Source organism: Bombina bombina, chromosome 3 (genome assembly GCF_027579735.1).
Source record: "Bombina bombina isolate aBomBom1 chromosome 3, aBomBom1.pri, whole genome shotgun sequence".
In the NCBI taxonomy this organism is placed as follows: domain Eukaryota; kingdom Metazoa; phylum Chordata; class Amphibia; order Anura; family Bombinatoridae; genus Bombina; species Bombina bombina.
Genome location: NC_069501.1, coordinates 101,349,868 through 101,374,000, shown reverse-complemented (window position 1 = coordinate 101,374,000; position 24,133 = coordinate 101,349,868). Strand labels below are relative to the sequence as shown.

Here is a 24,133-nt window from a genome sequence, read left to right as displayed (position 1 = left end):
CAAAAATAAAAAGGTTGTTGTGTACAAATCAATACATAACCCATCGGTCCCAGAATATTACATCTAATGTCACTGGAGAGCTATTCAATATTAATGGGTGTCTATCCTGTAACGCTAATTTTGTAATATACATCCTTACTTGTAGGTGCAGCCTGCGATACTTAGGGTGCACCTCTTGTAAGGTACGTATCAGGAGGAGCGAGCACTTTAGGAATATCAATAAAGGATACTTGAAGCACAGTATCTCTAGTCATTGTGTTTAATGAAAGGGGACTGCCAATTTTCCATCACTCCTTTAGAGAGTATTCCTGTATCCAATAGGTATAATCGTTTTAGTAAATTACACCAGAGGGAAACATACTGGATATATAGATTCAAATCAATATTTCCATCAGACCTAAATGAAGTCATAGACTCTGCTGCTTTTAGTTGAATATTTTTTTTCTTTTAAATGTTGGTGCTGTCTGCATATTAATTTTACGTAAACCATGGTTTGATGTCACCATCTCTTGAGTTGTATTTGGCCATCGGGATGTATATAACCTGTTAATTTAGGGGACTTTCTTTAATACACTACTTTAGCTGGTTTTATATACATCAATTTCTCCCATATATAACATCTTGGCCATATCTATACATAGTATGTGTGCACCAGGTCTTATACCTGGTGCACATACACATTTAGACATATATCGCTATAGTCATATCCACATATAGCATATATACACTAGGTTTTACACACATGCTCATTATGAGTTATTCCCAACATTACGTTCTTTTCAGATTACACTTTTAGGTTTCATGTTATTATTTGCATTGTATTTCGATTATGAGAGTGTAGCTTTGCCGGCACTGTAGAGTGATCTACACATAGATCAATGTTTTGGGTGTGTTTTTAGTTATACCCATATACCCTCATTTCATTTATATCACAGCTCAGTATGTGATGACGCTTGCACTACAGTTTTAGATTGTATACACTTGGTTTATTTTCATTAACGTTAAGTTAGGTATAGATGGACTGTGAGGAGTACATGTCATCCTCCTTTCACTATTGGTTATTGGAAGGTGGGCGTGTCTAGGATACTAGCTTTAAGCCAGTCAGGTCGGCCAGCCCAGAAATGACCTGGGCTGCTGGTCCATTAACCTGATCCAATTTTATTTATAGATTACCAGGATCATATTGCTTGATGTTTTTTTTATACATAAAATATTTAGGGCCAGATTACAAGTGGAACCAATGGAGCAAAAACATGGAAAAAACTAACAGCCTACTTGTGCACAAACCCAATCGCATATTCTCAAGTGCGCTAACACAACATGAAAATATGAATTTCTTTCATGTAATTGGCAAGAGTCCATGAGCTAGTGACGTATGGGGATATACAATCCTACCAGGAGGGGCAAAGTTTCCCAAACCTCAAAATGCCTATAAATACACCCCTCACCACACCCACAATTAAGTTTTACTAACTTTGCCTCCCTATGGAGGTGGTGAAATAAGTTTGTGCTAGATTTTCTTCTGTGAGGGATGTGAAGATTCTATGGTTTTCCTCAAAGGAAATCTTTTCAAAGGTTCTCTGTTATCGGTCGTAGAGATTCATCTCCTACCTCCCTTTTCAGATCGACGATATACTCTCATATTCCATTACCTCTACTGATAACCGTTTCAGTACTGGTTTGGCTATCTGCTATATGTGGATGGTATGTTTTCATTACTTAAGACACTCTCAGCTGTGGTTTGGCACTTTATGTATTAATATAAAGTTTTAAATATATGTATTGTACTGTACTTATATTTGCCATGAGTCAGGTTTATATATATTTCCTTTTGCAGACTATCAGTTTCAAAATTGGGAAAAAGCATATTTAGGAAGTTATTTTTTCTTACCTGGGGTATAGTCTTTTCTTCAAAATGACTGCTTTTTCATTAATTTTCGTGGGCAAAATTAGGCTTGCAAGGTCGCAAAATGCTGATATTTATTGCGTCATTCTTGGAGCGAGAAATTTTTTTTGGCGCAAAGGTACATTCGGTGACGCAAATTCTTAATTTCCGGCGTCTTAGTTGACGCCAAGTTTCCTTGCACAAGGTTGTGTCTGCCATGACGTGAGTTTCCGGATGTTGTTAGAGCCAAAAAATGTCATTTTGTGTTGTGCGTCATACTTGGTGCCAAATAATTTTATTATTTAAACCCCACTTCCTATATGCCTCTTGCCTTTTTTTATGCTCAGAGGGCTATGCTGTTTGCATTTTTTTCCCATTCCTGAAACTGCAATATAAGGAAATTAATAATTTTGCTTTATATGTTGTTTTTTTTCTCTTACATTTGCAAGATGTCTCAATCTGATCCTGTCTTAGAACCCACTGTTGGAACCCTGCTGCCTGATAACAGTTCTACCAAAGCTTAGTGTATCTGTTGTAAGTTAGCTGAGATTATATCTCCAGCTGTAGTATGTAACAGTTGTCATGATAAGCCTTTACATGCAGAGAATGTGTCCATCAGTAGTAGTACAATGCCTGTTCCTTTAACATCTAATGTACATGATATCCCTGTGAATATAAAAGATTTTATTGCTGATGCGATTCAGAAGGCTTTGTCTGCTATTCCACGTTCAAATAAACGTAAAAGGTCTTTTAAAACTTCTCATAAAGGTTGATGAAATTTCAAATGACCGACAACATACTGAATTATCCTCCTCTGATGAGGATCTATCTGGTTCAGAAGATCCTACCTCAGATATTGACACTGACAAATCTACTTATCTCTTTAAGATAGAGTATATTCGTTCCTTGTTAAAAGAGATGTTGATTACTTTGGATATTGAGGAAACTAGTCCTCTTGATATTAAAACTAGTAAACGTTTAAATTCAGTTTATAAACCTCCTGTGGTTACGCCAGAGGTTTTTCCAGTTCCTGATGCTATTTCTGATATGATTTCAAAGAAATGGAATAGGCCTGGTACTTCTTGTATTCCTTCCTCTAGGTTTAAAAAATTGTATCCTTTGCCAGCAGTTAGATTGGAGTTGATGGGGCTATTTCTACTCTTGCCAAACATACTACTATTCCTATGGAAGATAGTACTTCTTTAAAGGACCCTTTAGATAGGAAACTTAACTAAGGAAAGCTTATTTATTTTCTGGCTACATTCTTAGGCCTGCTATATCCATGGCTGATGTTGCAGCTGCATCAACCTTTTGGTTGGAAAGCTTAGCGCAACAGGAATAGGATCCTGATTTGTCCAGCATTGTTCGCTTGCATCAACATGCTAATCATTTTATCTGTAATGCTATTTTTGATATCATCAATATCATAAATCTATGTCTTTAGCTATTTGAGCTAGAAGAGCTTTGTGGCTCAAATATTGGAATGCTGACATGGTATCTAAGTCTAGCTTACTATCTCTTCTTCTTTCCAAGGTAACAATTTATTTGGTTCTCAGTTGGATTCAATTATTTCAACTGTCACTGGGGGGGGGGGGGGAGTTTTTTTACCTCAGGATAAAATATCTAAGGGTAAATCTAAAGCTTCTAATCATTTTTGTTCTTTTCGACAGAATAGGGTACAGAAAGCCAATCCTAACCCCAAATAATCTGGTTCCAATTGGAAACCTTCTTCAAGTTGGAATAAATCCAAGCGTTTTAAAAAACCAAAGCCAGTCCCCAAGTCCGCATGAAGGTGCGGCCCTCATTCCAGCTCAGCTGGTGGGGGCAGATTCAAATTTTTCCAAAACATTTGAGCAGATTCTATCCAAAATCAATGGATTCAGAGTATTGTCTCTCAAGGGAATCGAATAGGTTTCAGAGTAAGACCTCCTGTGAGAAGATTTTTTTCTCTCACAAGTTCCAGCAAATCCAGTGAAGGCTCAGGCTTTTCTGAAGTTAGTTTCAAATCTAGAGCTTTCAGGGGTATTCATAACAGTTCCATTTCAGGAACAGGATCTGGGGTTTTATTCAAATCTATTCATTGTCCCAAAGAAAGAAAATTCATTCGGGCCAGTTCTGGATCTGAAAATTTTTAATAGTTTTGTAAGAGTGCCAACTTTCAAAATGGTGGACTATTCTGCCTTTTGTTCAGCAAGGTCATTATATGTCCATGATAGACTTACAGGATTCATATCTTCTTATTCCGATTCAGCCAGACCACTATCGGTTTCCGAGATTCTCTTTTCTAGACAAGCATTACCAATTTGTTGCTCTTCCATTTGGCCTATCGACAGCTCCAATAATTTTTTCAAAGGTTCTCGGTGGCCTACTCTCTGTAATCAGAGAACAGGGTATTGCAGTGTTTCCTTATTTAGACGATATCTTGGTACTAGCTCAGTCTTTACATTCTGCCGAATCTCACACAAATCAACTAGTGTTGTTTCTTCAAAGACAGGGTTGGAGGATCAATTTACCAAAAAGTTCCTTGATTCCTCAGACAAGGGTCATGTTTTTAGGTTTCCAGATAGATTCAGTGTCCATGACTCTGTCTCTAACAGACAAGAGACGAAAAAAATTGGTTTGAGCTTGTCGAAACCTTCAGTCTCAATCATTCACTTCAGTGGCTATGTGCATGGAAGTTTTAGGTCTCATTACTGCAGCATCGGATGCGATCCCCTTTGCTCGTTTTCATATGAGACCTCTTCAGCTTTGTATGCTGAATCAATGGTGCAGGGATTATACAAGGATATCACAATTAATATCCTTAAATCCCAATGTTCGACTCTCTCTAAATTGGTGGTTAGATCACCATCGTATAGCTCAAGGGGCCTCTTTTGTTCATCCAACCTGGACTGTAAAAACAACAGATGCAAGTCTTTCAGGTTGGGAATCTGTCTGGGGATCTCTGACAGCACATGGGGTTTGGAAATCTCAAGAGGCAAGGTTACCAATTAATATTTTAGAACTCTGTGCTATTTTCAGGGCTCTTCAGGTTTGGCCTCTGTTGAAGAGAGAACCATTCATTTGTTTTCAGACAGACAATATCACAACTGTGGCATATGTCAATCATCAGGATGGGACTCACAGTCCCCTAGCTATGAAAGAAGTATCTTGGATACTTTCTTGGGCAGATTCCAGCTCTTGTCTAATTTCTGTGGTACATATCCCAGGTGTAGACAATTGGGAAGCGGATTATCTCAGCCGTCATACTTTACATCTGGGGGAGTGGTCTCTCCATCCAGATGTGTTTTTTCAGCTTGTTCAGATGTGGGGTCTTCCAGAAATAGATCTGATGGTTTCCCATCTAAACATGAAACTTCCCAGGTACTTGTCCAGGTCCAGGGATCCTCAGGCGGAGTCGGTGGATGTGTCAGCAGTTCCTTGGTTTTACCAACCTGCTTATATCTTTCCGCCTCTAGTTCTTCTTCCAAGAGTGATCTCCAAGATCATCATGGAACAATCGTTTTTTTGTTTCTGGTAGCACCAGCATGGCTTTACAGGTTTTGGTATGCGGATCTTGTCCGGATGTACAGTTGCCAACCTTGGCCACTTCCTTTAAGACCAGAGCTTCTGTCTCAAGCACCGTTTTTTCATCAGGATCTCAAAATCATTAAATTTGAAGGTATGGAAATTGAAAGCCTGGTGCGTAGTCATAGAGGTTTCTCTGATTCAGTGATTGATACTATGTTTCAGGCTCGTAAATCTGTTTCTAGAAAGATTTATTATCGAGTTTGGAAGACATATTTCATGGTGTTCTTCTCATAAATTCTCCTGGCATTATTTTAGAATTCCTAGAATTTTACAGTTTCTCCAGGATGGTTTGGATAAAGGTTTGTCTGCAAGATCCTTGAAGGGACAAATCACTACTCTTTCTGTTTTATTTCGCAGAAAGATTGCTAAGCTTCATGATACTCACTGTTTTGTGCAGGCTTTGGTCCGTATCAAGCCTGTCATTAAATCAATCTCTCCTCCTTGGAGTCTTAATGGTTTTGAAGGCTTTACAGGCTCCTCATTTTGAACCTATGCACTCTTTGGATATTAAACTACTTTCTTGTAAAGTCTTGTTCCTTTTGGCTATCTCTTATGCTAGAAGAGTTTCCGAATTATCTGCTCTTTCTTGTGAGTCTCCTTTTCTGATTTTCCATCAGGATAAGGCATTTTTGCGGACTTCATTTCAGTTTTTACCTAAAGTTGTGAATTCTAACAACATTAATAGGGAAATTGTTGTTCCCTCTTTGTGTCCTAATCCTAAGAATTATTTGGAGAGATCCTTACATTCTCTGGATGTTGTAAGAGCTTTGAATATTAATTTAATTTACTAATTTAGTCATTTTTAATAAGGTTAAATAGTAGATTTAAATAATTTGAGTAGGGTTAGGGTTGTTTTAATTTGTAATTTAGTTTATTTAATTGCTAGTTTAATTTAATTGTAGTATAATAGTTAGGGTAGGTTAATTAATAGTTTAAAAATAGTTTCTTTTAATTTTACAGGTAAGTTTAAATTTATTATAAGATAGGGATGTTGTAATTTTAATTTAAAGTTAACGGGTTGTTAGGTTTAGGGGTTAATAGCTTAATTTAGTTTATGGCGATGTGGGGGGCTGGTGGTTTAGGGGTTATTAGGTTTAGTTAGTGGTAGTGATGTGGGAGGCCAGATGTTTAGGGGTTAATACGTTTATTTAGGTGGCGGCGGGGCCTGGGAGCGGCAGGATAGGGGTTAATAAGTTTAATTAGGTGGTGGCGGGATAGGGGTTAATAAGTTTATTTAGGTGGCTGCGGGGTCCAGAAGCGGTGGGTTAGGGGTTAAACATTTTAGTATAGTGGCAGCATTTAGTGACAGGGTATAAATAAAGTTGGTAAAAAGCCGAAGGTTATTTTAGATAGGCTTTTTATTTGGGGTGGTTGGTTGGTTGGGTGGTGGGTTTTACTGTTGGGGGGTGTTTGTATTTTTTTTTTTACAGGTAAAAGAGCCGATTTCTTTGGGGCAATGCCCCACAAAAGGCACTTTTAAGGATGGCCATTGGTAGTTTATTGTAGGCTAGGGGGGGTGTTATTTTGGGGGGCTTTTTATTTTGATAGGGCTATTAGATTAGGTGTAATTTGTTTTTATTTTTGATAATGTGTTTTTTTTTTGTAATATAGTAATTTCTAATAAGGTAAAATAGTAGATTTAAATAATTAGAATAGGGTTAGGGTTTTTTAATATGTAATTTAGTTTATTTAATTTCTAGTTTAATTTAATTGTAGTATAATAGTTAGGGTAATTAATAGTTTAAAAATAGTTTCTTTTAATTCTACAGGTAAGTTTAAATTTATTATAAGATAGGGATGTTGTAATTTTAATTTAAAGTTAGCGGGTTGTTAGGTTTAGGGGTTAATAGCTTAATTTAGTTTATGGCGATGTGGGGGCTGGTGGTTTAGGGGTTAATAGGTTTAGTTAGTGGTAGTGATGTGGGAGGCCAGAGGTTTAGTAGTTAATACATTTATTTAGGTTGCGGCAGGGTCCGGGAGCGGCGGGATAGGGGTTAATATGTTTATTTAGGTGGCGGCAGGTCCGGGAGCGGCGGGATAGAGGTTAATAAGTTTATTTAGGTGGTGGTGGGGTACGGGAGCGGCGGGATAGGGGTTAATAAGTTTATTTAGGTGGTGGCGGGGTACGGGAGCGGCGGGATAGGGGTTAAACATTTTAGTATAGTGGCAGCATTTAGTGACAGGGTATAAATAAAGTTGGTAAAAAGCCGAATAGACGCAAGATCGATGACTGCTAGTTAACAACAGTCCAATGCTCATCGCCCCGTACTTGGTGCGTGTCTTTTTGCCAGCTTTTTTTATAAATATGGAGAGCATATTCAGGTCCGTGGCCACGATGTTAGGCGAGCGTATTGGTGTCGGCGAGAGGCTTTGATAAATATCCCTCATAATTATTATTAGACAGTATTATTATGAGTGTAACTGTACTTTGTAGTGTATTTTTTATGTGCTTTTTGACACTTTTTTGTTTTGCAAAACAGTTAACCAGAGCTCTAAGGTCACGCTAACCCGATGCGCGTTAACTTCAATTGCGCTCAAGCAATGGCGCTTACTTTCAACTTGTAGTATGAGCAAAAAAAACTACGCGCGCAACCACGATAAACCCAATTTTGCTTGCGCATAACTTTTAGCGCTCCACTCTAATCTAGCCCTCATTTGGATTGCACATTTGGAACCTCTCTGCTTTATTGATATCGTATAACAATGCACTACTGGTAGACTTAGCTGAACACAACTGGTGAGACAATGACAAGCCGCATAGATGTGTAGCCACCAATCATTAGCTAGCTCCCAGTAGTGCATTGCTGCTCCTACCTAGATATGCTTTTCAATAAAAGATACCAAGAGAATAAAGCCAGTTTGATAGTAGAAGTAAATTGAAAAGTCTCTTAAAATGACATGGTCAATCTGAATCATGAACGTTTAATTTTGACATTCATGTCCCTATAGTAAAATCTATTAAGCAGTAACAAATCACTGCATGAAGAAAATCGTTCTATAAGTCTCTAGAAATACTAATTGTCATGTTGCAGCACATGTATACCTTGAGTGTTTGAGCATAAATTGCATCTTCTAATCTTCTCACAATCTATTTAGACAACTTATTTACAGTATTACTAAAATATATTAACTATTTGGCTGTGCTTCATCAGATAGTTTTTAAAATAAACGTTACAAGTTTTTAAAAATTGGTTTTAAAAATGACAAAAAATATGGCACTTGGCAAAAGAAAAAGAGCTTTTTTTGGGAAGCTTACACTTTAAAGTTGATTTTTTTAAAGGTTCATAACACAGCTGTGATAACATAATAATAACAATAAAGCAATAATCGCACTACAGAAAACATAGTGTGTTAGACGGGAGCCTCTCTGGGCATATATTGTGTTAATTGAAGGTAATTTGCTGACCTTTGCCTTGAGTCTGCTGGGCCGCAATAGCAATTAACCCCATTTCCTTTGGTTCATGAAACATCAACCTGAAAGTGATGGGAAAGCAACTGGTTAGTTAGAACAGGAAGCAGTGACAAATAAAAACTAATTAAGTGTGAAATGAGCAGTCAGCCTCACTTTGCATTTATAATTTTAATGCTGAAAAACAGACAAAAAATATTTGTGCCCCTGCGCAGTACTGACATAAAAACCTAAGCAATGAATAGATGAACACAAACTAAAGTATCACTGGACTGTGACTGTAGCTGTGTAGGTCCAAATCTGTAATGTTCACAAGCAGCCTGAAGTAGTGTACATGGCAGGAGAGGGGTGTAAGAGGGATGATTTGAAGACAGATATATAGTGACAGAGTTAAATAGGATGGAGGAAAAAGAAAGAATGAAGGAGTTAAGGAGGTTGGAAGGATGAGATGAAGAAAAGGAAGGGATAGAGAGGAAATGGAGGGAGAACGGGAAGGGAGGAATGAGAGGGAGGACAGATGAAGTAAGGAGGGAAAGATTGGGGGGGGGAAAGGAAGGGTGAGAGGAAAGAAATGGAGGAATGGGAGGGAGGGAAAAGTGGAGGATGAAGAAAAGAAATGAAGAGAACACAAGATGGATGGACAGGGGAGAGAGGGCAAGATGGAGGGCAAGAGAGAGAGGACAAGATGGATGGGCAGGGGAGAGAGGGCAATATGGAGGGCAGGGGAGAGAGGACAAGATGGATGGGCAGGGGAGAGAGGACAAGATGGAGGGCAGGGGATAGAGGACAAGATGGAGGGCAGGGCATAGAGGACAAGATGGAGGGCAGGGGAGAGAGGACAAGATGGAGGGCAGGGGAGAGAGGACAAGATCATGTGCAAGGGAAGAGAGGACAAGATGGAGGGCAGGGGAGAGAGGACAAGATGGAGGGAAGGGAAGAAAGGACAAGATGGAGGGCAGGGGAGAGCAGACAAGATGGAGGGCAGGGGAGAGAGGACAAGATGGAGGGCAGGGGAGAGAGGACAAGATGGAGGGCAGGGGAGAGCAGACATGATGGAGGGCAGGGGAGAGCAGACAAGATGGAGGGCAGGGGAGAGAGGACAAGATGGAGGGCAGGGGAGAGAGGACAAGATGGAGGGCAGGGAAGAAAGGACAAGATGGAGGGTAGGGGAGAGCGGACAAGATGGAGGGCAGGGGAGAGCGGACAAGATGGAGGGCAGGGGAGAGCAGACAAGATGGAGGGCAGGGGAGAGCAGACAAGATGGAGGGCAGGGGAGAGCGGACAAGATGGAGGGCAGGGAAGAGAAGACAAGATGGAGGGCAGGGGAGAGCAGACAAGATGGAGAGCAGGGGAGAGCAGACAAGATGGAGGGCAGGGGAGAGCGGACAAGATGGAGGGCAGGGGAGAGCGGACAAGATGGAGGGCAGGGGAGAGAGGACAAGATGGAGGGCAGGGGAGAGAGGACAAGATGGAGGGCAGGGAAGAGAGGACAAGATGGAGGGCAGGGGAGAGCAGACAAGATGGAGGGCAGGGGAGAGCAGACAAGATGGAGGGCAGGGGAGAGCGGACAAGATGGAGGGCAGGAGAGAGAGGACAAGATGGAGGGCAGGTGAGAGAGGACAAGATGGAGGGCAGGGGAGAGAGGACAAGATGGAGGGCAGGGAAGAGAGGACAAGATGGAGGGCAGGGGAGAGAGGACAAGATGGAGAGCAGGGGAGAGAGGACAAGATGGAGGGCAGGGGAGAGAGGACAAGTTGGAGGAAAGGCAGAGAGGGAAGAGAGAGTAAGGAAGGGATCAAGTAGGACAGAAGAAGGAAAATTGCTGTGTTCCCATTGTATTCTTTGTTGAAGCTATATCTATGTAGGTTCTGGAGCACTACATGGCAGGAAATAGTGCTGTCAACTAGTGCTCTTGCAAATGGATACTGCTCTTGCAAAAATGCTGCCATATAGTGCTCCAGACATGTGAACAAGCCTGAGCATACATGTCTTCTCTTCAACAAAAGAAACCATGAGACCGAAGAATATCTGATAATACAAGTAAAGTAGAAAGTTGTTTAAAATTGCATGCTCTATCTGAATCATGAAAACATTTGAGTTTCATGTCCATTTAACCCCTTAGTGACCAGACCATATTTCAATATTCTTACTGTTAAGGACCAAGGCTACTTTTACATTTCTGCGGTGTTTGTGTTTAGCTGTAATTTTACTCTTACTCATTTCCTGTACCCACACATTGCCATTAAATGGACTTTCTAAAGATACCATTATTTTCATCATATCATATAATTTACTATACATTTTTTTTTTTAAATATGATGGAAAAAAACACACTTTTTCTAACTTTGACCCCTAAAATCTGTTACAATTCTACAAATACCAAAAAACACCTATGCTAAATAGTTTCTAAATTTTGTCCTGAGTTTAGAAATACTCAATGTTTACATGTCCTTGGCTTTTTTTGCAAGTTATAGGGCAATAAGTACAAGTAGCACTTTGCTATTTCAAACCATTTTGTTTTTTCAAAATTAGCAATAGTTACATTGTAAAACTGATATCTGTCAGGAATCCCTGAATAACCCTTCACATGTATATATATTTTAGTAGACAACCCAAAGTATTGATCTAGGTCCATTTTAGTATATTTCATGCCACCATTTCACCGCCAAATGCGATAAAATTACAAAAATCGTGAACTTTTGAACTTTAGGTTTCTCACTGAAATTATTTACAAACAGCTTGTGCAATTATGGCACAAATGGTTGTAAATGCTTCTCTGTGATTTCCTTTGTTTAGAAATAACAGACATATATGGATTTGGCGTTGCTTTTTGATAATTAGAAGGCCGCTAAATGCTGCTGCACACCACACTTGTATTATGCCCAGCAGTGAAGGGGTTAATTAGGTAGCTTGTAGGGTTAATTTTAGCTTTAGTGTAGAGATCAGGCTCCCACCTGACACATCCCACCCCCTGATCCCTCCCTGACCCCTCTCAAACAGCTCTCCTCTCTCCCACACCTCACAATTGTCACTGCCATCTTAAGTACTGGCAGAAAGTCTACCAGTACTAAAATAAAAGGCTTTTTTTTAAATAATATTTTTTTATATTATTCTGCAGTGTTGGATCCCCCTTAGCCCCCAACCTCCCTGATCCCCACCAAACAGCTCTCTAAGCCTCCCCCTCTACCTATTTGCCGCCATCTTGGGTACTGGCAGCTGTCTGCCAGTACCCAGTTTGCTAAAAAAAAAAAGTTTTTTGTTTTATAACAAAACCAATTTTCTGTAGTGTAGCTGCCCCCCTCAATACCCTACCCCCCTCCCAGACCCTTTTCTCCAAGACTTATCCCCCCCTCCATCCCTTATTACACTGTAGTACTGTACTAATTAGCGCACACACTTTCAACACTGTCACCGCACTGCCAGAACAAGATCCGCGCTCAGAGGAAGTGATCCAGAGATGGGCCACCCACCCGCCTCCCTTGTATCCCTTCCACGCCACCAACGATCTGCACCATCATGGCCGATGCAGAGAGGGCCACAGAGTGGCCCTCTCTGCATCAGTGTGCTTAAAAAAGGGTACTGCATGATGCCTCAATATTGAGGCATCGCTGCAATACCCTGAAAGCGGCTGGATGCGATCACGATCGCTTCCAGCACTTGAAAACCCAGAGGGTACATCCTTGGTCATTAAGGGGTTAATGCCTAGAGTTTAATTTCTTAATAACATTTTAAAAAGCAAAGAAATTCTGAACTTAAACTGCCCTTGCTCTGGGTGCTTTGCATGACATCGCTGATTGCATCACACATAACATTGTTGATGATATCTTCAATGATGACCATCATCCCACAGATCAGAGAAATTATATTGTCTTAATCATTAATGACATCACCTATGACATAATCAATGGCATTAGTAGTGACATCATCCTACACAGATAAATGATATTTTCTAAATCATCAATGACATCATCAATGACATCAATAGTGACAAACCCCATGCCATTCTTCAAATCAGAGAAATTATATTTTCTAAAGGTATAACAACCTCACAGCCACCACAAACAGCGATCTCTTTCCCCTTTTTAAACCTATTTTCTTCACCCTAGCCCATATCCTGATCTGCACACACAAGCATTTCCTCATTCCTCCCTCAATTTTCTTTCCCACACACACAGCCTTGTGTTCTGTGTTGCCCCTTCTATCAGCCACAACTATGTCACACCAGCACCTGATGACCCCAATACTCTAATATGTACTTGTAATCCTCTCAGTTACCTTACCTTACCCAGACTAGTCTTTTTTTAACATCCTCCCCTAACAAACAGAGTGCCCCTCATCCTTTCCATTAATCATGGTCTCTTTTTCACCCTCTTATCTTTGTCTCTCATAGGGTCTAGTGATCTAAAGCTCTCTGCTCAGATGAGATGATCTAAAGTGGTCCTCTAGCACTGTGAGATTCCTAGTGATATTCCCTACATTTTTGTATGTAAAGGAGAGACAAGCCCAGAGCAATATAGCACTACATGATATGACAGTTCTGCTATATTTACACGTTGTGATTTGTATTTTATATTACTTTACACTTCAGATTAAGTTTTTTTACATTAAAACTTAACTTTGCACTTTCAAAGCAATGTATTTAGGATTGTGATTTTACAATTTATAATTATGCTTTCTGTGTATATCTTTTACAAATTACATTGCACTTTATTTAAAATAAAACTGAAAAAACGGCCATCAACAGTTTCCCATAGAACCTAATTACTTTCTATGGATCAGATAAGCAAATATTCTTTAGCTTGGAGAGAAAACAAATTATGCTTACCTGATAATTTTCTTTTCTTCTGACGGGAAGAGTTCACAGCTGCATTCATTACTTTTTGGAAATTCAGAACATGGCCACCAGGACAAGGCAAAGACACCCCAGCCAAAGGCTTCAAATACCTCCCCAGCATTCACAACCCTCCATTCGGAAGCGTTGTATCTACACACTAGGCCTCATACTTCGAAATAAGATCTGAGTCCGGAATCCATATCAAAAGGCCAAGTGACATTCAGAATCCGACAGGATTAAATCAGTATCACAAGGGTGACATGAACCCAAGTAAAAGCAGAAAAGCGTCCAACCTGCCTGGTATAAGGACACTCCAGAACTGTCCAAGGTCCAAGAAAATTTGACCCGAAGGTTCGATAAATGAACTAGAAAACATAATTCTGTTATTCAAAAGTGTGCAACTTCTGTGGAAGTGCCCACGCGACCACAAAATCGCAAGTATCTGTTCCAGAGAATAACGTTCCCAAAACGGAAAACTATCAGACATGAGCTTAAGAAAAACAAATCAAACACATCCATCCGGATCAAAATAAAAGGAAGGCAGCACCCGCAGGTGAATGAGAACGCCAATGGGACCAGACGATCAGAGGCCCCATTCACCCAAGCTCAGAACAGGAACCGAAACATAAAAGACTAAAAAGAAAAACTGAGACGTTAAGGAGATTAGCTTCATCCCCAAACGTCTATCCATCTTGCCATCCAGCATCTAAGGCCTCGGATCCCTCGGCCCACTTGGACTGGGATCCTCTAACATCAGCAAAACATGTCTTAAAAGGACACAAAGACATGACAGCCTATAACGGAAGGCAAAATCATCCCTCGCCGGATTAAAGAAAGACCCTGGCCCGAGGTTGTGACCACTGAAGCATCAGAGGCCAACACTTCCCCAGGAGGCCGATCTGAATCAGGCGATCCCACGCCTGACGGGCCCTGGTTAACAGAACACGGACAGTATTTTAGAAATATTTCACTTGGGAGATATAAATGAGCACCGTAACCTCTGGAGGAAACAAGCCACCCTCTGGAGAAGGAGTTAAGGCCATAGGAATACCTGCTTGTGTAGTCAAGAAAGGGTCTGGGCACGCGCTTCACGGGACATGGAAACCTCGGAGGCAAATGGCTCAACGCACTCTAAGCTCCCTGATACGAGAGAAGAGAATACTCTAGAACGACAATCAGAACATAACTGATGGGCATTGATTACCCAGGCCATTTCATATTCATCACAAGACACATTTTCTGTATCGGAGACATCCGTGTCTAAGATATCAGAATCCTCCATAATCTTGGGATTACAAAAATGACAAACACTAGCTAGCACCCTTTTTACACTCCCAATGGCTGAGGCACTCACCACCTCCTGTGAACCACACAACCTATGAGCTAGACTCTCTCTGTATCCACACAGTCAGCATACGGAAGTGAGAAACAACGTAACCGCACCCGTCAAGAGGTGCACCATGCCAGTCACAAAAATGGCGCACAATCTCAAGAGATTGCGTCATTAAGATAAGGCCGTTATGTTCCGTAAAAGCCATGAGCCTAAGTATTGCTACACATTCGCAGATAGAACCATATAACAAACATGATTAAAGTCCCAACCTGTTCAATAACCCCCCTCAGGAGATATTAACCCATGATTGCTTATTAAGATAAAAGTTTCGTTTCGTTAATAGTACATTCACATATCGATCTTACCGGAATCTACGCCGTGGAACAGGAACACGGCCCTTCAAGTGTGACAGATAGTAGCCTCGCTTCTGACATGGACTTGAGTGAATAAAGGCAGGCAGCGAAACTCGTCAACACTGATTGCCAAGGAGCTGTTAATATGAGTCGGGATGAGTCGGGATGGTTTCGCAGAAAAACTCTCCCTGCATCTCCGGACTCTAACTTTTATCCATGCTCTCACTGAGAGGCTGACAGGATTACTTAAAACTCCAGTCCTATTTCAAAGAGTACTACCGTCCATAAGAGACTATCTCAAACTTCTGACACTTCTCTGCCAACCTCCTGTGAAGAAAGGCAAAGAATGACTGGGGGATGAGGGAAGTGGGGGAGGTATTTGAAGCCTTTGACTGGGGTGTCTTTGCCTCCTCCTGGTGGACAGGTTCTGAATTTCTCAAAAGTAATGAATGCAGCTCTGGACTCTTCCCGTTTAAGAAGAAAATTATAGAGCAGACTTCACAAGGGGTGAAATCACTTAATTCTATAAGAAAAATGCTGGCACCTGGAATCCCCAGAGAGATGAGAGATGCATTCCATAGAAAGTAAAAAAGCTCTCTGGGATACAGTCTTTCACAGGGGAGAGAGAAAGTAACTGGATAACACCTGGGGCTGATTTAAAGGCTTAGTTTGCATCAATTACAATTAAAACTGATATGTTATCACTACAGTTTAACTTGATTTTGCGCACAGTCTAATATATATTACTTTTCTGCCAGTTAAATAAGTGTATTGTAAATTTTGAGCAAAACTCATCTGTAGAAAAGCTGTCAAGAAAAATCGGTGACACCAGCTTATTTAAAAATGCATACAGCATTTCACAGAGAAAGAGAGAGCTTCAGGCATTCCTTGGAAACTCCCTTGTTTAGCCCAGGGAACTCCCCTGTTCCTTCCACTTTCAGAAGCTGTGTTTTATTTTACAATAGAGAAAATACAAAGTGCAATGTAAGTTGTAAAACATAATTTATGCTTACCTGATAAATTTCTTTCTTTCCGGATATGACAAGTCCACGGAATCATCAATTACTAGTGGGAATATCACTTCTGGCCAGCAGGAGGAGGCAAAGAGCACTACAGCAAAGCTGCTATATATGTCACTTCCCTTACCCATAACCTCCAGTCATTCGGCCGAAGGAAAAATGGAAAAAGAAGATAACACAAAAGTGTAGAGGTGCCTGAGGTTTTAGAAAAAATAACTTTCCTAAGATATGGTGAGTCCACGGAATCATCAATTACTAGTGGGAATCAATACCCAAGCTAGAGGACACAGATGATAAGGGAGGGACAAAACAGGTGGACCTAAACAGAAGGCACCACTGCTTAAAGAACCCTTCTCCCAAAAAAGCCTCAGCTGAGGCAAAAGTATCAAATTTATAAAACTTTGAAAAAGTATGCAAAGAGGACCAAGTTGAAGCCTTGCAAATCTGTTCCACAGAAGCTTCATTTTTAAATGCCCAGGAAGAAGAAACAGCCCTCGTAGAATGAGCAGTGAATGATTCTCTCAGGAGGTTGCTGTCCAGCAGTCTCATAGGCCAAATGAATAATACTCCTTAACCAAAGAGAAGTAGCCGTAGCTTTCTGACCCTTGCGTTTCCCAGAAAAACAAACAAACAAAGCAGAAGACTGACGAAAGTCCTTAGTCGTCTGAAGATAGAACTTCAATGCACGCACAACATCTAGGTTGTGCAATAAACGCTCCTTAGGAGAAGAAGAATTAGGACACAAAGAAGGAATCACAATCTCCTGATAAATATTCTTGTTTGAAACAACCTCTAATTCAGTACATAAAACCACCTTATCAGAATGAAAAATAAAATAAGGAGAATCAAACTGCAGGGCCAAGAGTTCCGAAACTCTCTGAGCAGAAGAAATAGCAACAAGAAACAAATCCTTCCAAGATAACATCTTGATATCTAAGGAATGCATAGGTTCAAACAGAGCCTGCTGTAAAGCTCTAAGAACAAGGTTAAGACTCCAGGGAGGAGTAACAGGCTTAAACACAGGCCTGACAAAAAGATTGCACGTCTGGCGCATCCGCCAAACGCTTATGCAACAAAATAGACAACGCAGAAATCTGACCTTTCAGAGTACTAGCTGACAAACCCTTCTCCAGACCCTCCTGGAGAAAAGACAAAATCATAGGAATCCTGACTCTACTCCAAGAGTAGCCTCTGGATTCACACCAATACAAATATTTACGCCATATCTTATAGTAAATCTTTCTTGTCACAGGCTTACGAGCCTGAATCATGGTATCAATGACCGACTCTGAAAACTCACGCTTAGATAAAATCAAGCATTCAATCTCCAAGCAGTCAGCTTCAGAGAAACGAGATTTGGATGAAGAAAAGGACCCTGAAGAAGAAGGTCCTTCCTCAGAGGGAGTCTCCACGGAGGTAGAGATTACATTTCCACTAAATCTGCATACCAGATCCTGCGAGGCCACGCCGGCGCTATGAGAATCACCAACACCCTCTCCTGCTTGATCCGAGCAATGACTCTTGGCAGGACAGTGAAAGGAGGAAATATGTATACTAGACTGAAATTCCAAGGAACCGCCAGAGCATCTATCAAGAAAGCCTGTGGATCCCTTGACCTCGAGCCGTACCTTAGAAGCTTAGCATTATGCCAAGAAGCCATGAGATCCAGTTCTGGCTGCCCCCAATTGAGGATTAAACTGGAAAATACTTCCAGATGGAGTTCCAACTCCCCCGGATGAAAGGTATGTCGGATCATAAAATTCGCCTCCCAATTGTCCACTCCAGGGATGTGGATCACAGAAAGACAAGTTGTGAGACTCCCCCCACTGGATTAACCGGGCCACCTCTGACATGGCCAAGGAACTCTGAGTTCCCCCTGGTGGTTGATGTACGCCATCAAAGTGAAGTTGTCCGACTGGAACCTTTTAAACCGGGCTAAGGCTAGCTGAGGCCAGGCCAGTAGAGCATTGAAAATCGAGTCCAAAGACCCTGAATCTTCAATGACCACCAAATTGCTCCCAAACCTAGAAGGCTGGCATCACGATCACCCAGGAAGGTCTGCGAAAGCAAGTTCCCTGGGAGAGGTGTTCCTGAGGCAACCACCAAAGAAGAGAGTCCCTTGTCGCCTGATCCAGAACTATTTGCGGAGACAGATCCACATAGTCCCCGTTCCATTGCCTTAACATGCATAACTGCAGAGGTCTGAGATGGAACCGAGCAAACGGAATGATGTTCATGGAAGCTACCATCAGACCAATTACCTACATACATAGAGCCACTGACAGCCGAGGAGAGGACTGAAGGACAAGGCAAGAGTCGAAGATCTTTGTTTTTCTGACCTCTGTCAGAAATATCTTCATTAATAGGGAGTCTATTATGGTCCCTAAAAACACTATTCTTGTGGCTGGAATCAGAGAACTCTTTCCCAGAAAAGACAACAAGATCTCCGTATGAGAGTTTGCTTGTTTAAAATACGGCGCCTGAACCAGAATGTCCTCCAGGTAAGGCACAACAGCAATGCCCCGAGACTGGATCACTGTCAAAAGAGCCCCCAGGACCTTTGAGAAAATTCTGGGAGCTGTGGCAAGGCCAAAAGGAAGAGCCATAAACTGGAAATGATTGTCTAAGAAAGCAAACCTTAGAAACTTGTGATGATCCTGGTGAATGGGAACATGAAGGTATGCATCCTTTAAATCTATGGTTGTCATAAACTCACCCTCTTGAATCAAAGGAAGAATGGAATGTATAGTCTCCATCTTGAAGGACAGTACACTGAGGAACTTGTTTAAACACTTTAGGTCTAAAATAGGTCTGAAAGTCCCCTCTTTCTTGGAAACCACAGACTTGAATAAAATCCAAGACCCTGTTTCTGCGGAGGAACTGGAACTATAAGTCCCAGGGCAAAAAGATCCTTGATACAATTTAAGAACGCATCTCTCTTTATATGGTCTACAGATAATCTTGAGAGAAGAAACCTACCTATGGGAGGAAAAGTCTTGAATTCTGTCTTGTACCCCTGAGATATAATTTCCACGGCCCACAGGTCTGGGACATCTCGTATCCAAGCCTGAGCAAATTGAGAAAGTATGCCCTCTACTAGATCCGTTCCTGGATCGGGGGCCGACCCTTCATGCTGACTTGGGGTCAGCCGCAGGCTTCTTAGACTGTTTCCCCTTCTTCCAAGACTGACCAGACTTCCAGGAAGACTTGAATAGTTTCCTGCTTCGAAGAGGAAGTGGAGGGTTTAACTCTAAGTTACGAAAGGAATGAAAATTACTCTGATGCCCTTTCTGCTTATTCTTCTTATCCTGAGGAAGAAAAGATCCCTTTCCTCCTGTGATATCTGAAAAAATTTCAGCCAAACCAGGCCCAAACAAGGTCTTATCCTTGTAGGAAATACCTAATAACTTAGATTTAGAAGAAACATCCGCAGACCAGGATTTTACCCAAAGGGCTCTGCGAGCTAGAACCACAAAACCAGACATTTTTCCTTCCAGTTTAATGACCTGTAAGGAAGCATCTGAAATAACAGAATTGGCTAACCTTAAGAGCCTTAATCCTGTCCTGGATCTCCTCAAGAGGAGTATCTGTCTGAATAGAATCAGACAAAGAATCAAACCAGTAAGCTGCAGCGCTTGTAACAGTACCAATACACACCACAGGCTGCCATTGAAGACCTTGGTGAACATAAATTTTCTTTAATAATAGGAGATGGAGAAAAAGGAATACCAGGTCTCTCCCACTCCCGTGCAATAATCTCAGAAGCACGGTCTGTAACCGGAAAAACCTCCACCGCAGAGGGAACATCAAAATACTTATTCAGCTTACTAGACTTCTTAGGGTTAACAACGATAGTAGTATCGGAAATCATCCAAGGTAGCCAAAACCTCCTTAAGTAACAAGCGGAGGTGTTCCAGCTTAAATCTGAAGGACACAACTTCAGCATCAGTAGAAGGAATTATACTGCCTGAATCCGAAATTTCACCCTCAGATGCACAAAAATCAGACTTCTGAGAGGAAAGACTTTGATTAGCCACCTCAGGATCAGAAACCTTACTTACTGTTTCTTTAAAATTCCTTTAGCATTTTCCCTGCAGCATGGGAAAAGCAGACAGCGCCTCAGATACCGAAGAAGATACCTGGGCAGCAATATCTTGCAAAGTAACTCCAGATGGAGCATGAGAGGAAACGCAGGGCACTGCATGTGCAGATGAATAGGGTTGGGACACTTGAGGAGAAAGCTGCGGCACATCTGAAACAGGAGGCTGCTGAACAGCATCCGCCTTAGCTAATGATGGCTCAGAATAAAAAAATCTATTTTTATAAGCTAAAGATCTTTCAATACTTGAAGAACAAAAAGTTACTGGGGATTCCACCTGGGCATCAAAACATAAGCTACAGGTAACATCCTGCACAGCCTCCTGAACCATAATACAAAGAAAAGAAGGACATATAAAATCTAACTTTTTTTTTTAACCATTTTTTTTGTATCTTTTAACAAAGGATATAATACAGAACCAAAAAAAAAACAACGTTCTTAAATAAATGTTCCCTTTAAATTGACCAAATAAAGAAAACATACCCCAGGTAATACTCCATTATTAAATCATCATCAGGGCCAGACAGTGGATTTTAACATCTTCTTCACCCATTCTTGCCCTAATTCCCTCACACGCACACACAGAATCTTCTGTCCTTTTGTTTTTTCTTGTACAAGATCCCTTGCTTACTTTTCTCAGCCTCACCTTACCTTCTACAGTACTTATTGTTCAACTGAGAGGCCATCAGATATATCTCTGGGAGACTTCAAATACCCCCCTAAACTGATTGAAAACATCCAGAATAAGAGACCATTTCCATGGATGGAGGGACTGACAGAAAAAAACTTCCTCTGGGAGGCCTCACCTTGAAACCTATTTGATAACCCTGACAAACTATATTCAGAGCCCAGGGATCCTAAACAGACTGAGATCTAACATCCTGAAAAATGCGTAACTTGCTCCCTACCAGATTATCTGGATTGGGGGGCCACACCTTCATACGGACATGGATGCGGGGTTAGGTTTTGGAAACCATATCAACTGACCAGGACTTTAAATGGACAGTAAAGTCCAAATTAAACTTTCATTATTTAGATAGGGGAAGTAATTTTAAACAACTTTCAATTTACTTTTATCATGAAATTTGCATTTTATTTGTTTAAGGCTAAACCTAGGTAGACACATAGGCTGATTTCTAAGACTCTGCAGTCCACCTCTTATCTTACAGTCTGGCTGTGAATAGCTAATAACATGTATTGTTTCTTCATGTGTGCCAGATAGATAATGTACTCACTCCCATGGAGTTATTTAAGAGACAGCACTAATTGCCCGAAATGAAAGTCTGTCAAAAGAAAATCAAATTAAATTGTTTAAAGGATTTATCTTTTGAAGGCTTAGAATTTTGCACCCCTACATTTCTTAACACCTTCTTTAAAAGCAGGGCCGGATTGGGCCGCCGGGATACCGGGAAAAATCCCGGTGGACTGGCAGCCGATGGGCTGGCACTGCCTGGCAGGGGCAGCTGCAGTGTGAGGAGAGTGCAGGCGCAGCGGTAGAGCTGCCATCAACAGCAAACAGACTGGGCTGCCGGTGTTCTGTAATAGCCCCGCTCACCTTTACCATACCGCACACATGGTCACCTGACACCTACACTACGTACTGCGTCTGTTTTTGTCTCTGTCTCAGAGTGCAGCCGGTGCTCCACCTAACCCTGTGCTCCACTGCTCCCGGTTTGGTTCCAGGCAAACAGACAGCGCAGCCCAGCTGAAGAAGCTGCATGGAGGCAGGCAGCAGCAGAGTAGTGCGCAGGATACAGACGGGCGCCAGGGTGCAGCTAGGGTGACCATGTGTCCCATATTGAACTCACCTGTACCAAACAAACAGAGGGAGTACAGACTCCTTTAAAGGCAAGCACAGCCTTAGACTTGCTATAATGCATAAGGTAATCCAAAAATTAGTTACATAACTGAGCTGGTTGAGTAATAGTGTGTTAGCTTACAAAAAATACACTTAAAAGGACAGTCAAGTCCAAAAAAAACTTTCATGATTCAAATAGGGCATGCAAATTTAAACAACTTTCCAATGTACTTTTATCACCAATTTTGCTTTGTTCTCTTGGTATTCTTAGTTGAAAGCTAAACCTAGGAGGTTCATATGCTAATTTCTTAGACCTTGAAGCTGCCTCTAATCTAAATCCATTTTTGGGCTGCAACTAACGATTATTTTCATAATCGATTAATCAACCGATTATTTTTTCGATTAATCGACTAATCGGATAAAAAGAGAATCAATAATAGTTTTCTATGTTTTAAATAAAATCCACATAATGAGTGTTACAAATATAAACTTCAGACTAAAACTTTACATTAACACAACTGTTTCTTCAATTTTTATGCAGCAGAGCACAGTTTTATAATTAAAAAAAACAAAACCACAAACTGTTTGAAAAGAGGTAGAACTAGAAAGAGTTAGACTATCACTGTTAATAACATTCTGTTATTCACTCTTTCAGAAACTTTGCATTGAAATGCAAAAATCTCAACATGTCCACATGCTTCTGGCTAAGGCTGGTTCTCTGTTTGCAGCTATATTTCCTGCAGCAGAGAAAGGGCTGTTGAGGTGTATAAGTAGGGTTTTGCCAATTTCACCAAAGTGGTATATTTATCTTTGTTAGCTCTTCAGCAATGCTAAGTGTTTTCTACCTTGGCAAGGGGCCTCTCAATAAAGTGACTTCTAACATAAAAATATCTTGAATATCTATATGCAATGGTAAATATCTAATCCGCTCTAAAAATAACGAATATATACTTATAAAGGTTGAATCTGGTACATATTATCACAATTTATTAAAAATATAAAAAAACAATAAAAAACAAAATCAAAAGCGCTAAGGACTGTATATCAATAACAGGACAAAGCCTTACACATTTATTTATACAGTACATATAATCAGCAATAGCAAGCAATACGCTAATAATTGTGCAAACAGATAATAGTGCACATCAATTTAAATAACTCCCATCTATCTAGTGGCAAGGTGTAAACAAAAAGCTTGGCACTATATCATGAAAAGCATAGTTCCAAATCACCAGATTTAACACCAGCTGGTGTTGTGCACAGACCAACTAATTGCAAACCGATTAATCGATTATGAGATTCGTTGACAACTATTTTCATAATCGATTATGACGATTAGTTGTTGCAGCTCTAATCCATTTTGACAGTTTTTAACTACTAGAGGGCGTTAGTTCATGTGTTTCATATAGGTAACATTGAACTCATGCACATGAATTCACCGAGGATTGAGCACTGATTGGCTAAAATGCAAGTCTGTCAAAAGAACTGAAATAAAGGGGCCGTCTGCAGAGGCTTAGATACAAGGTAATTATAGAGGTAAAACGTGTATTATTATAACTGTGTTGGTTATGCAAAACTGGGGAATGGGTAATAAAGGGATTATCTATCTTTTAAAACAACAAAAATTCTGGTGTTGACTGTCCCTTTGAATAAGTGCTCAAAGGATCAATCATTTAAAGGATACACATGGATGGGGCAGTACCAGAATGCTCCATTAATAATAAAGTACTAATAAAACAGCAGACAGTGCTATGCTTGATAAATAAAGCAATGAGAAGATCACACAGAGTAAATAAATAGTGACTTAAATGTTTAAGTCTGAGATTAAAGGAG

General features: G+C 40.7%; 1 protein-coding gene across 1 annotated transcript in view; it reads right to left on the bottom strand.

Annotated features, from left to right (window-relative positions):
- The window catches only part of HLCS (holocarboxylase synthetase), a 507,705-nt gene that overhangs the window by 48,971 nt on the left and 434,601 nt on the right, over window positions 1-24,133 (bottom strand). Inside the window, exon 8 of the mRNA XM_053705942.1 lies at window positions 8,862-8,929. Coding sequence (XP_053561917.1) covers window positions 8,862-8,929 — 68 coding nt within the window. The remainder of the gene's footprint in view (window positions 1-8,861; window positions 8,930-24,133) is intronic.